Below are 15,128 nucleotides of genomic sequence, written 5' to 3' on the forward strand. Positions count from 1 at the left end.
ACGTTGCAGGTCTCTGTCTATAACGGTTTGCCAAGGGAGAGCTTTGCTCTAGCCACCTCTGCGAAGGTGTTGGAACCCATTAGACTATTTCGGAACCGGTGTTGAGTAGTGCGTGGGAGTTGAATGACCCACGTGTCAGGCGTTGCCCTTACGGTACAGATCGCCCAAGAAGGTCAGAAAAGGAGGGTGTGGCATGTTAGGAGTGACTGTTTTGGGGAGCAACTTGGACACTGTTCCCCTTTTCCCGACCTACAAAGTAAACTTTGGCGTTAACGGGAGGGGGTTCATCGTCTAGTCATACTGACGGGGTTTCAGTGCCGTTTTCCTTTGAGGAGGTCGACGGACCTGGTGAACAACGGAGCACGTCAAGCTTAGTTACTAACTCAGTCAAGCGTCTCCTAATATCCTCCATTTCCTCTCTCAAATCTTGTCCTCTGAGGGGATTTGAAAGCTTTTCTACCCACTCACCTTCTTGTTTGGGTTTTCGTTCGAAACGCGCATTTCTTTTCGGCCAGTGAACGTTTTGTTGTTTAGGCCTGCTGTGACCCTGGGGGTGTGTCTGGTCACCACCCCCCTGGTTCTGTTGCCTACCCTGCCGGCGGGGTGATCGGCGCCTCTGGGGTCCTGTTCTAGCATTCACCTTAAAGCGAGGCGTTTTGTTGCCTTCAAACGCTAGGTCTGCATATGAGGCTTGGATCCCCAGGGCTCTGGCGTCGCCTTCATGCCCTCGGGCAGGGCGCATGGATGTCTCCCATGCCAGTTGCGCGTACTTTCTGATTTCCTGCATGGTGGGGTTGCCCATTCTGCAGTGCATCATGACGTCATATCGCACGCACTCGTGGAGGTTGTGAAGGAAAAGAGACTTGAAAGCTCGTTCCTCCTCCAGACGTGGTGTGTTACTTCCTTGGAAGTACGTGGTTCTCAGGCGTCTATAATACTCACGCGGAGGCTCGTGCCTCTTCTGGGTGATGGCGAAAGCAGCAATGGTAGCGGAAGCTTCATCGATATACATCGAATACTCCTCGTGTAGGGCTTTACACAAAGCTGAGTAGCGGTTTCATGTACCAGTCGGTAGCGTTTCCATGAACGCATGGACACTCCCTACTGTGGTCTTCCTTATGAGCTTGAGTTTTTCACGCGACGAAGCGTAAGGCAAGTCAATCAGGCAGTGGTCAATTTCCCTAAGATAATTGTCGATGTTTGAATCTCGATTATTTGGGTCAAAGCGTTCTATGTCTCCTGCGAGGGACTCGAGTTGTCGGATGCGCAAGCGCTGGTGTCGGTATGACCACGGGTCGTCCGAGTCATCCGAAACATCATAGTCACTCGGATCGCTATAGCGATGAGGACGACTTCCTCCCCTTCGTGGTGGGGAAGGAGTCCAGTCGACACGTGGGGGTGGACCCCGGGTTGCATACAGCTCCCTGGCTAATGGGATCTTTGAGCCACTTACACCACTCTGGCCTTGAAAATAATTGTCCCCCCTTCGTGGTGTGGAATCAGTCGGTTTGAAACGCACGGTGGCGTGACTGAAAAATGACTGAGGAGGGCAACTATAAGGAGGGGCACCTGCATCCAACCAGCGGGCTGCTGGAGGATTTTGAAAGGTGTCTTGGAGGACGAAGTCAGAGACTGTACCACTAGGGGCAGCTCGGCTCCTAGCGTGTGTTCCTGGGTTTCTCAGGGACACATTTCTACGCGTATCGCTAAAAGGGGAGCCCTCTTCTATGTCAGATGTTGTGCTGTGTGTTTCAGCTGCACTTACCTGATCTGACTCTACTTTTAACTGGGCAGCTTGAAGCTGCCTGCGCAGGGCTTCGTTTTCCTCCTGCATCCGGGCATTATCTTCCTGTGCCTGGACTTTCTCAGCTTGAGTGCACCTAATTTCTTGGTGCAGGCTGAGATTTTCATTCTGCACCGCTTGATAGCAGCTCTGCAGCTGTGCAAGCTGGGCCTGGTGCTCGGCAGTTTGCAGTTGGGTTTTGCGGTGATGAAGAAGGAACATTTGGCCCACAAGGTCCAGGATTGTGCGCATTGGCTTCCCGACCGGGTTGTTGACATAATCAACTAGTTCCTGCAATGCTTCATCACAACGACTAATATTGTAGCCGTTAAGGTTATTTCTCTCCTCTATGGAGAGACGGAGGACAGCAGCAACTACATCTTGCAGTGCTGGGTCGACTAACCTCTGTGGAGCTTTAGCTCCAGTCACGCAGGGCGATTGGTGACTCATTTTACTGGGGTCGTAAAAATTCTTGTGATAGTGGCTCTGACAGCTTGTTGTTTTACAGTTGATATAATGCTAGCACAAAAGCACAGTTGAGAGGCTTCAACCTGTGGCTTACAGTCTACTGTTGTTATGTAAAGTGCAAATTTCACTGCGTTCTCTCTTTGGTGGACGTCAATGAAGTGACTTGGCACCTCTCTGTAACATTTAGATGAAAGCGTTAGGAGTTAAATAACAACAACAACAGCAGATTTTAAGCAGACTATATTAAATTTACCAACCCCTAATTCACTCTTAAGAGCACTTTCACACCACACTGGGTTATGTTTGGCAAGTTTTGAGAAGTAAATTGTCAAACAGAACCAAACTTTGAAGTAAGGATTTCAAGTTATTACTTTGGATTCTTATGCATACACACTGTGACAGAACTGGCATGTAGGATGCCTCACACGGGGCACCAATTATTATGTCGGGCTTTACTGGTTGTTTAGATCAGTGTTACTATCAGAAATAATTAATAATTATTTCTGTAGTTATTAATCAATATTTGAATTAATTAATTGGATCTAACTCATTAAAACCTCATATGGGGCTCCAGTAAATGTAGTGTGCTACATTTAGGAGCAAGTTTGGTTATTAGCAATAATTAATAATTATCAAAGATAATTATTAATTATTAAAATCAATAGAACATTGATGAGAATCAATGTTAGCTTTTTTTTAATCCTTTAAATCAACAATTATCAAAGATAATCGTTAATTGTTAACGTCGATGAAACATTAATTAAAATTAACACTAGCTTGTTGATCATTCAAATTCAATCAAAGATAATTATCAATTATCAAAAATCAATAGAATATTAATAAGGATTAACACTGACGGGGCACCACCCTGGAATTAGGGACTAATAACCAAATAATAAAACAGTCTCAATATCAGATTGTTTTCTTAGGAAAATTGACATCCGAAGAATATCGATTTTCCGGAAAAAAAAACAATGAAAGAAGGTTTGAATCCGAGCACTGACATCCCGTCAGCATGACACAGGCGTATGCAAAACAAACCAAAACACTTCTCTTTGTAATATAAACAAAGTTTATTTATGCAGTAATATCAATTAATAATTAATACAATGCAGTCAATAAACTTCTGACTTACAACTACAAACTAAACAGTGATATGATTAGATATGGAAATCAAAATAATCCTATAACACATAAGGTGTGTGTGTGTGTGACAGTGTGTGTGTGTGTGTCAGTGTGGTTAGTGAGAGAGAGAGAGAGAGAGAGAGAGAGAGAGAGAGATGATTAAGTGACAACCCAAAAGCTGATTTCGCGATAGCTGGAGAGAAAGCAGCTGTGTTCATCACTCAGAGACGCGGTTTTACGAGCAGGGCTCGTAAAAGTCCCGCGTTATTCGACTCTAATGGATGAACTCAGTTGCTGTCTCACCCGCGATGGCGAAAATGCACAACAATCCAATTTGGTTGGACCACAATACAGCAAAACAAATTTGTGATAATTAATACCCTGAGTATTAATAATGAGCGGACATGGCGGTCCGTAAACTGTACAAGCAAAAACCTTGAAACACAAGAATAACACACTATAATATTCTATCTCTGCCCAGACGTAAACCTCTTACTTGAATCGCATGAGTACACAGGTAGAATGTGTTTTCCTCCATCCTTTAACTCTGACCCGGTTCCTTGAGGCTCGGGTGATGACGGGAGGCCGTTTCCTCGCTCTGTCGGCGGGCGGTACGGCTGTTGATTCTCGGCGGGCGGGCAGAGAACTCAGAAATGTCGACTTGATTGAAGATGGAAGAGATATCTTTAATCTCTTCACTTCTGTAGGCCAATGGATGAAGATGCGAATTGCTCGGCGGTCTCCTTCGGATCCGTTAGAGTGTTCGGTTGAACCCAGAGTAATCTCAACTCGTCCAGCGAGATGGAGATTGTGTGGCTACAGTTTCAAGTCGGACATTACTTCCTTAAGCCACGAGGTTGCACCGGAGAGCAGCAAAAAGCTACGTCCGTATTCGGTGAACTAAGTCACTGGAAGCAACTTTGGAAGCATTTCAGAATTATTTGAAGTCCTGATGATGTCATGTTTGAGGGTCGTTCTGTTGTGTGCCTCATCCAATAGGAGTTGAGAGTTCGATCCTTTAGTGAGCAAGGCTTCAAGGATTTGTAGTCTGTTTTGGACTCCCTTTGTTTTATTTTGGTGCAATTTTTATCAGTAAAATTTACGACTTAGAAGGAGGAATGTTTTTATGACTGTTAGGCCTGCCTTTGTCTTCTATCTGAATACATGAGGCCCAACAATAATGAGATATCATAAGTCAGTTATGTTGGTTAACTAGTTAAGGGTTTTTCACTGCATGGAATAATAGTGGTCTAATGAATTGTGAACACTGAGGAGTATTTCAAACATGATTTTAATATGAAACACTTGCCTTATTTGAGGAATTGCATGAACAGTACTGAGCAAACACACTTTTGAAAGGATTGTAAGCAAGAAGATGTTTTGGCGAACAGAACGGATGTGTCTGAGATTCATCAATAATTTTAAACCTCTTTTTTTTATCTCTGCTTTGCTTTTAATGTCAAAATTAAGACTTTTATTCTAATAATTTTGAGTTTTTATCTCTAAGTATCTTATAATTCTGACTTTCTTTTTTCTTTATGTGGCATAAACGGGCTTCCGTACCTATCACATACAGTGTTTTATAATAAATGTGTGTGATGGGTGAAAATATAAGAGTGTCCTTTAAAGAATCTTCTTAAGTAATGGCAACATTTAAGGTGTTCTTAATAAGTGAGGTATTTCTAAGAAAACTACAGTATCTCTAATATCAGACATTGTTGATATCAGACGCACAGGTAGAATGAGTTGGTCCAGCTCATACTTTAATAGTAACTGCACAATCATGTCGAGGATGTCTATAATTCACACTCACAACAAGTGTCGTCTCAGTAGACAAGCTATCGAGTGAACGCATTAAACTGGTCATGGAGCACATATGGAAGCTGCAAGAGTTCTGCAACAGCATGGCAAAGCTGGAAACAGATGGATACGAGTATGCATACTTGAAAGCCATTGTCCTCTTCAGTCCAGGTACACATACTACCTCATAGAAGACCAAATGTTCAATGTTTGGTTCATGTAATGACATTTTCTTGATCCATTTCTTCACCAGATCATCCAGGTTTGAGCAGCTGTAGCCAGATAGAGAAGTTCCAGGAGAAAGCACAGATGGAGCTCCAGGACTATGTGCAGAAAACCTATCCTGATGATACCTACAGGTGTGTTCTGGACTAAAGCAGTTTGAAAGATGTTTAAAGCAATAGCTAAATGAGAATTAGATCATTATTTACTCGCTGTCATGTCATGTCACAAAAAGAGAAATTCTATATGCTACATTTCATAGTGACCACGTCTGTCAAACTGCAAAAAGGACAAAAAAGCATCACAAAAGTATCATAAAAGCAGTCAAGTTTCACATTTGTGTTTTTACAAACTGAAGGGACAAGTTTATATGACTTTTTGGTGACAGAACTTACGATGTATTTAATCGAATTGTTTATTGGCTGATTTTTTTTGTATTTTTTTTTTAAAGGTTGGCACGGATCCTGTTGCGTTTGCCAGCGCTTCGGTTAATGAGCTCCAGTATAACAGAGGAGCTGTTCTTCACCGGGCTAATCGGCAACATACCAATCGACAGTATCATCCCCTATATACTCAAAATGGAGACTGCAGACTACAACAGCCAAATCACAGACCCTTCTGTGTGAGCGCTCACTAAACCCCGTCTCGTTTTCACCATCAGACTCCAACCAACCCTCGTGCTGAGGGACTCCAAGATATCACGTTATTTTGAACCAACCAACAAGCTCTACCTCAAGAGGAGCTGCCTCTTCCTATGTGAGCGTTACCCTAGAAACTTTGTGTTGTAGTTCATTGAGAGAGATGCGTTATGGGACTCTGAGTTCCTGTGGCAGGGCATTTTGCCTCTAAACATTAAACAGCCATTGGCCTTGCTTTTTTAACCTTAATTTGAAAACACTTAATAACCCAATGGGAGCTGTCCAAGATAAATGTTTTCAACCTCTTAAAAATACTCTTTATTCCTTTTGAAGGACATTATTGACTGCTGTGGGCTGTTGTATGATCCTTCATCACGCAAGACGTGATCTCTGATTGAATGTCACATTAATATCAAGATTTTTGCTGGTGAATCTGTGGATTTCTGAATGTAAACTCCAACAGTAAATGGGTGAATCTCACAAAAACCTGTCCAGGTCAAATGTCACCCCAAAAGCAAAAAAATTACATTTTGCATGAAGAAAAGGGAGCCTATTTTCAGACAGTTTTTCCCACACAGTGTTCACTTCCATAATGCATTTAGACATTTTATTTATTTATTTATTTATTTGTTATTTCAACTGTCAATGGTTCTTAGACTCAAATTATTGTTATCTACTGTAATACAGACATTTTGTACTGTATAAAAATACTGTAATTTTAACTTTCAACAAATGAAAAGCAGTACAACAAATGCTACTGTGATATACTGTAATTATATACAATTAATTTAAATAATATGCCTTTGTGGCATTACTGTAATCCCAGAGAATTGAGTTTTTTTATTTGTTTATTTTTTAACACAAATTTTTTTAATGGTCTAAAGAATAGGCTTCATTTTCTCTATGCAAAAAGAATATATATATATATATATATATATATATATATATATATATATATATATATATATATATATATATATAAAACAAAATGTGCTGCATCGGTCTTGCTCTGAAATCATGTTTAAACTCAATCTGCGGTTAAATCAATCTATAATGTCTTAAGACTCTTAAAGGGTCATATTTATGAAAGCGTTTGACATAATCAGGTATTAATTAATATTAATATTTATTTTCCTGGTGTGTCACAGCTCATTATTACCATGTATGTTCATGACAATCAGCTTACAGTATAAATGCTGCACTTACAGTATGCTCCTCAATGTCCTCTTCTGTATTCTAACTCTGAAGTGCAAAACAAACTTAGAGAGGTGATTTGATTTGCACATCTGTTATTCAATGGCATTTTATTAAATATAGGAAATATCTCAGATTTGTCTATATATTCATCACTTTTAGATGTAATATATCCACAACAGGGCAGTTTCATGCAGTTGGATTATTAAAATATTCTTTATTTGCAAGTCATGAATCGATCGTTTGTAAGTCACTTAAAGTGACTTCTGTAAATGTTGTCATCTTTGCAAATGAACATAATGTCCCTTATTTTAGATGTAATGAAAGTATTGACATGAACATATTTTACATGAATTTTGAACCAGAAATATTCACCTATATTTGTTTTAGTGTGAAATTATGAGCTTGAAAGGAAAAGGTAAATAGATTTGAGCGTCCAGACCGTGTAATGTTTCACACTTCTTGCTTATACACATCTCAGTTATCTGGTATTATGGGTAAACATACACAGACTTAGCAATGTGTTTAAGCATTTGCAGAATCTTCTACTCAATTTCAATAGGATTTTAATTGGGAATCTCCACCAACTGTGCAATTGAACTCAGAATAAGGCCTAAAATATGTCCAAAATGTGCCTCCGATTTCTGAAAACCTCCAAAGCGATTCAAAACAGTTGTTCTGCGTTTGCATTCATAGATTTATTCAGTCAGTTAGAACATTTCAAACTGAACTCTGAAACACTGTGTTCAAATCATTTGTATAATTTCAGCCTCTTGATTCTTGACAGAATTGTATATAGTAATTTGACTTTACAATTCAAGTTTACACATAAATGTTAATAGACTGTTGGTGAAACAATTGTTACAGATGTTAAATAGCATATTATAATCAATCAGCATAGATACATTGGCATTAATCTTCAAGAATCTCGTATTAAACTGAATTTAAATTGCTTGAATTATTTCATACAATTTTCTGGATTCATCATTGATAAATGATTTTTGCTCTCATTGATTACGTTCTCTTTTCTAAAACACGACCCCACACAATTCTATTTTAAAATGGTATGCACGCTGGTAAACATTTCCTTAAGCAAAATTGTGTATTAAAATGTGTATTATATGATGTCTCATGATTTTGCTTGTCTGTTGTCACAGACAGTTTGTATAGATGTTGTATTATTGTTGTGACATTTGTAGACATGTGTAATTTCATTAGTATGACTGCATATATATCTTCTTATTTCCCCTCATTTTCTTTAATCTATGAGATGATAAGAAATGTGTGCATTTTATTAAATGCTATACAGATGTGGAGCTTAAAAATTGTGGCTTGAGAAAAAAAAATAGACAAATATATGCACACATATGTAGACATTGTGTGTGTATGTAGAATATTACGAGACCAGACCAAGGCAAAAAATAATATTAATAATAACATTTCTGGTAATGAACTTGTATCTTGTGGAGCAAGAAATAACCTCATTGTCTTTTCAGTGAAAGCCTTCTTTATTTTGTGCATATTTGAAATATACTGTACAAATCAATGAAAGCATATTGTGTTTTTTTATAAGTGTTGTATTATAATCATTCTCTGCGTTCCTGTTGCTCAGTTGGTAGAGCATGGCATTAGAAACGCAAGTTTGAGGGTTCAGTTCCCAGGTAACACTGTATTGCTACATGTATAATGTACCTTGAATGCACTGAAGTGCTCTGGATAAAATCTGGCAAAACAATACAGATGCACTAAAATGCACAGTAGGGAAAGATGTAGACATGTTCAAGGGAATCAGACCCCAGACCTTGGTGTTTGATGCACATAGTAGCAGATGATAAATGACTTGACAACAATAAAGTTTTTATAACAAGGAATGACAAAATGCAATGGATATTTTGATCAATAGTTATATCAATATCTAAATTAATAACTAAATCAGAAGGTAAATGGTAAAGAAATATTTAAATACACTATGAATTTGGAAACAGTATGATGAATAATGGAAACTATAATGATTTGTGTATGTATTTATACAGTAGATTTTCATTTTGCAGGCCCTCACCATGAGTTTTGTAATAACCACAATAATAATAATAACCACAGTAACTATAATTGAACTATGATATTTGTAGTGAAACCATGGCAACCACAAAATTAGCCAAAATTGTGTTACTAGTAAACATAGTTCAACTATGGTATTTGTAGTCCAACTATAGTAATAATACAGGAAAACAAAAAATGTGGTAATAAAAAAATCTTAATTTTGTGGTTGCTATGGTTTTACTAAAAATACCATTGTTCAGCTATGGTTACTGTAGTAAAACAACAGTTCCCTTACGACTCAGTACACTTGACATTGCGTAGTAACACATATGGCAGTACCTTCTTACACGACCTAGCTGAAACCACTCTACAATAACGGCAATATTCTAATATTGGCTATGGTGTTTGAGCCCCGCCTGTTTTGGCGCGAAACTGTCCGCTGTAAAAACAGGTGCACAAACACCATTCTTCCCCCGAAGTTCATAATGAACTGTCTAAGTCCTGGTGTGCACCCTTCTCGGCGCACTCGTGCAGTGACACCATACTCTCTAATGTGGATCACGGGGAAGAAAACGGTTATGTGAAATGGTTCCTGTGTCTTGCACTCAAATAAATGCAATAAAAAATTCAATAACTGCAAAAAAAGAATACAGCAATCATTGCAAATGCACGAGATGCTCACACATTCTCAATAAAGAGCCATTTTCCTCTTCAAAGCACACACATTATGCGCAACCACTTCCCTATTGTGAGCGATGCATTATATCATACAGTGAGCAAACCAAATTGCCCTTGTCCCATTACTCGGACGTGTGGAGGGCCCTAACGGGTATTTCAAAATGGGTGCAAAAAACGATCGAACATGGTTATGCGATACAGTTTGCACGCTGGCCACCCCGTTTCAACGGCATTCTGTCTTCCACGGTTTCATCCAAAGACACGGCAGTGTTACAAGCCGAAATACACAATCTCCTTGTGAAAAGCGCGATAGAGATTGTACCAAATTGTCAAGCCCAAAAAGGGTTACAGCCATTATTTTCTTGTCCCAAAGAAAGATGGCGGGCTTCGGCCGATCCTGGATCTGAGACATTTAAATCGCACACTCACAAAGCGCCCGTTCAAAATGATTACTCAGAAACGGATCTTATCGCATGTATGCCCACATGATTGGTTTGCGTCGATAGACCTGAAGGATGCGTACTTTCATATCCAAATTGTACGACATCACAGGATGCTTTTGAGATTCGCGCTCGAGGGAAAAGCGTATCAATTCAAAGTCCTTCCCTTCGGACTGTCTCTGGCTCCTCACACATTCACAAAGTGCATTGATGCGGTTCTCGCCCATCTGAGACTGAGCGGCATGCGCATCTTGAACTGCCTAGACGATTGGCTGTTACTGACGCAATCAAAGGTTCTGTTATGCCAACACAGAGACTTACTGCTTCAGCATCTAAACAGCTTGGGCATCAATGTGAAATTTGTGCGAAAAGCACGCTCTCCCCCAGTCAACAAATCTCCTTTTTGAGAGTCCGCCTCGACTCCACGAGCAGGTGAGCGCACCTCACGAGCGAGCGCGTTCAGGCTATTCTGCAGTGTCTGTCTCAGTTCAAACTGGGGAGAACACTTCCACTGAAGCTGTTTCAGAAAGCATTGGGATTTATGGTGGTGGCATCCGTCATTCCATTAGGTCTCTTACACATGAGACCTATTCAGTGCTGCTGAAGCGCTGTGTGCCACGACATGCTTAGCACCAAGGGCGCATGCGCAGCACTGTATTCCGGCGCTGTATAGCTGCTTTAGCACCATGGACAGCTCCTGCATTTTACCAGTGAGGTGTCGCACTGGGGCAAGTTGTCAGGTGGAAACTGGTGACTATGGATGCTTCCAACACAGGTTGGACTTTCGAAACCTGGACAGGGGCGAAGAAAGCGTGGCACATCAACCGCCTAGAGCTATTGGCTGTATTTCTAGCCTTAAAGACTTTTCAGTCAGAAATAGCAAACTGTCAAGTCCTGGTTCACTCAGACAATATGACAGTGGTGGCATAGCCAAGGCGGAATTCGTTCACCACCACTGTTAAGACTGACGCGTCGCCTCCTCCTATGGAGCGAGCATCATCTCATCTCCCTGAGAGCGACATATGTCCCAGGCCGCCTGAATTATGGTGCGGACCTAATGTCACGCCAAGGGGTGATACCGGGCAAATGGAGACTTCATCCACAAACTGTATTGAGGATTTGGGAAATATTCTGCGAAGCAGAAATCGATCTATTTGCCTCAGTGGGGAACACCCACTGTCCCCTCTGGTACGCGAAGTCACAAGCCCCGATGGGAGCAGACGTAATGGCACACAAATGGCCAGCGAAATGCAAATATGCGTTTCCCCTGGTATGCCTGACTCACAGTCATATGCAAAGTCCAAGAGGGCAAGGAAACAATTCTATTGGTTGCGCCGAAATGGCCCAACCAGCCATGGTTTCTGGAAATGATAGAGATGCTGCACAGCTCGCCATGGAAAATACCGCTGAGGAGGGATCTCCTCTCTCAGGCACAAGGACAATCTGGCATCCCCAGCCCAAACTGTTGAACCTGCATGTGTGGCCCCTGAATGGAGCGCGCTAAACGTGCCAGAACTGACACATTCAGTCATGAACACCATTTTACAGGCCAGAGCGCTGTCCACGAGACGCCTCTATGCGCTAAAATAGAAGGTGTTCACTGAGTGGTGTCTCTCACATGGCAAAGACCTAGTAAACTGCCCCTTACATGAAATTCTCATATTTCTTCAAGAGCGATTAGACGCAGGATCACTCCGTCAACGCTCAAAGTGTATGTGGCAACTATATCTGCATATCACGCACACGAAGCTGGCGCCTCTATAGGCAAACACGATTTAATCATAAAGTTCCTTAAAGGAGCAAGATAATTAAACCCACCTTGCCAGGCTACAGTCCCGACTTGGGACTTAACTTTAGTCCTAAAAGCTCTTGCAGGGCCCCCCTTCGAGCCTTTGGACTCTGTTGATTTGCGCATGCTCTCCATTAAGACCGCACTACTGCTGGCTCTGGCCTCAGTAAAGCAGGTCGGTGACTTACATGCACTATCAGTTGACAGTTCATGTCAGGAGTTTGGCCCCGGTCTTTCAAAAGCCACTGTCAAACCCAGAAAAGGCTATTTGCCTAAGGTCCTAACCATTCCCTTCAGAGTGCAGGTGGTTCACCTTCAAGCATTTTTCCCGCCTCCATTTAATGCGGATGAGGAACAATCATTGCATTTATTAAGCCTTGTGCAGGCACTACACTCATACGTTGAGCGTACACACCAGTTCAGACTGTCTGATCAGCTCAGCTCTTTGTATGCTATGGAGGACGCACGAAAGGAATGTCCATCTCTAAGCAAAGGCTCTCTCACTGGATTGTCGATGCAGTTGCCCTGGCTTATGAGTTGCAGGATAAGACTTGCCCAGTTGGTGTTAAAGCACACTCAACTAGAGGCATGGCCACCTCATGGGTGTGGATGAATGGTGTGTCCTTACAAGACATATGTTTTGCAGCAGGATGGTCTTCTCAAAACACATTCGCAAGGTTTTACAACCTAGACGTAACGTCTCTCTCTTCACAAGTCCACTCTGTTTAGAGCGCTTGCTATTCATTGGCCAAATATATATATCTATGCTCCTCCCTTTAAGGATGAGCTCCCCATCTTTTACACAACCGCCTGCATTCAGGCCATTGTAATTCACCATAAGTCACAAGCACTTACATTATAAATAAACTCCCTTCCCGAATGGGTTCGTAAAGAAGTTAATTCATACTATATGACTATAGTTCATCTTTTCATTCTGAGTGCTCCCCTCCTGGCCCAACACGAGGGTCACTGACTGCGGCATACTCATGTTGGCACCATCCCACTAGACTGTGGCATCATGTTTACTCTCTGGAATGTTATGTCGTGTAGTGCGGCGTGATGGGATTATGTTCCCCATATGCATTAATAAACGCAATGTCAAGTGTACTGAGTCGTGGATGAATGTCCACGGTTACGTACGTAACCTCAGTTCCCTGAGATGAAGGGAACAAGACATTGCGAACACTAGCCGCACTGCAAGATTCTTGAGGCACGAGCGATGCGCTCTTTCTTCTCAGTCAGAAATTCTGAGGAAATTATGTTTGTGCACCTGTTTTTATAGTGAACAGCTTTGCGCCTAAAAGGGCGGGGCTCAAACACCATAGCCAATACATTTTTTTTCCTCCCCTATTTCTCCCCAATTTGGAATGCCAATTCCCAATGTGCTCTAAGTCCTCATGGTGGCATAGTGACTTGCCTCAATCCAGGTAGCGGAGGACAAATCTCCACCATCTGAGACCGTCAATCCGTGCATCTTATCACGTGGCTTGTTGAGCGCATTACCACGGAGACATAGCGCGTGTGGAGGCTTCACGCTATTCTCTGTGGCATCCATGCACAACTCACCACACGCCCCACCGAGAGCGAGAACCATATTATAGTAACCACGAGGAGGTTATCCCATGTGACTCTACCCTCCCTAGCAACCGGGCCAATTTGGTTGCTTAGGAGACCTGGCTGGAGTCACTCAGCACATCCTGGGATTCGAACTCGCGACTCCAGGTGTGGTAGTCAGCGTCTTTACTCGCTGAGCTACCCAGGTTCCCTCACCATATCCAATATTAGAATATTGTCATTATTGTAGAGAGGTTTCAACTAGGTTGTGTAAGAAGGCACTCCCCATATGTGTTAATAAACACAATGTCTCATTCCCTTCATCTCAGGGAACCGAGACGTTCCATGCTGGCAAAAAACATGGTTACTACAAGAATTACAACAATATTACTACAGTAAAACCATGGCAATTTTTTGTGAGGGGGAAAGCAAATTTGTTTTGCAAGAACACCCAAAACTATATATATATATATATATATATATATATATATATATATATATATATGTGTGTGTGTGTGTGTGTGTGTGTGTGTGTGTGTGTGTGTGTGTGTGTGTGTGTGTGTGTGTGCGTGCGTGCGTGCGTGCGTGCGTGCGTGCGTGTAAAATTCCTCCCTGTTAATGTTGTTTAGTTTTGGTGTTGGTGATTTCCAGTCCCCTACACGGCGCGGGTGTTGACTTGAGCAGACGCGCCGAATGAATGCGAAAATATACGCAGGAGAACTAATGGCCATTTGGATGGCCATTCAAAAAATTAATGAAATAAGGACTCTACCTCTTCTTTATTATGTCTGGAAGTTCAACAATCAAATAGTAGGCAGGATATTGTAGTAGAAATACTTCAACACTTGTATATTTTGGAACAAATAAATATTAAAGTGTTTTTTTGTGGGTCCCAGCTCATGTAGGTGTAGGAGGGAATGAAATTGCAGATAAGCTGGTGAAATAGGCAACGGAAAGAAGTGATGTAGATATACAAATTCATACAGTAGATCAGAGTTCAAAACAATAATAAAGAGCCAAGCAAATCAATCCAGGCAGAGCCATTGGGATTCAGGGGTAATATGATGCAGAAAGAAAGAAATTAAAGGAGAAGTTGGAGAGGATAGAGGGAAGACAGTTATCAGTAAAGACCCTGTTAGAGGGGGTGAAAATATATATGTTGTTGAATTTATAAAAGATACAATTCTGATTGGTAGAATATAGAGGAAGGGTTATTTTATTTACTAATTTTTGTTTTATTTTCTCCAACCCTCTCTATTCCTCCTTTGGGACCGAAGGGATTTTGGTGTGTACCGGTGGAAGGCGGGCTCTGGCGGGTTAGGTTAGAAGAGGGTGTGGGGGAGGAGAGCAATAGTGTCTCTGATCCATGCAAACAGAAGGTGGCGGTAAATGCACTT

General features: G+C 41.5%; 1 protein-coding gene across 7 annotated transcripts in view; it reads left to right on the top strand.

Moving 5' to 3' along the window:
• The window catches only part of LOC127424279 (nuclear receptor subfamily 2 group C member 2-like), a 54,938-nt gene extending 46,157 nt beyond the window's left edge, over window positions 1-8,781 (top strand). For 6 of the 7 annotated variants that reach the window (XM_051669304.1, XM_051669307.1, XM_051669306.1 and 3 more), the window contains 3 exons: window positions 5,207-5,347; window positions 5,430-5,535; window positions 5,850-8,781. In XM_051669304.1, coding sequence (XP_051525264.1) covers window positions 5,207-5,347; window positions 5,430-5,535; window positions 5,850-6,024 — 422 coding nt within the window. In that variant the 3' untranslated portion in view covers window positions 6,025-8,781. The remainder of the gene's footprint in view (window positions 1-5,206; window positions 5,348-5,429; window positions 5,536-5,849) is intronic. The other variant, XM_051669305.1, reaches the window with a different exon arrangement.
• The last annotated feature ends 6,347 nt before the right edge of the window (window positions 8,782-15,128 follow it).

The sequence above is a fragment of the Myxocyprinus asiaticus genome, chromosome 33 (genome assembly GCF_019703515.2).
Source record: "Myxocyprinus asiaticus isolate MX2 ecotype Aquarium Trade chromosome 33, UBuf_Myxa_2, whole genome shotgun sequence".
In the NCBI taxonomy this organism is placed as follows: Eukaryota; Metazoa; Chordata; class Actinopteri; order Cypriniformes; family Catostomidae; genus Myxocyprinus; species Myxocyprinus asiaticus.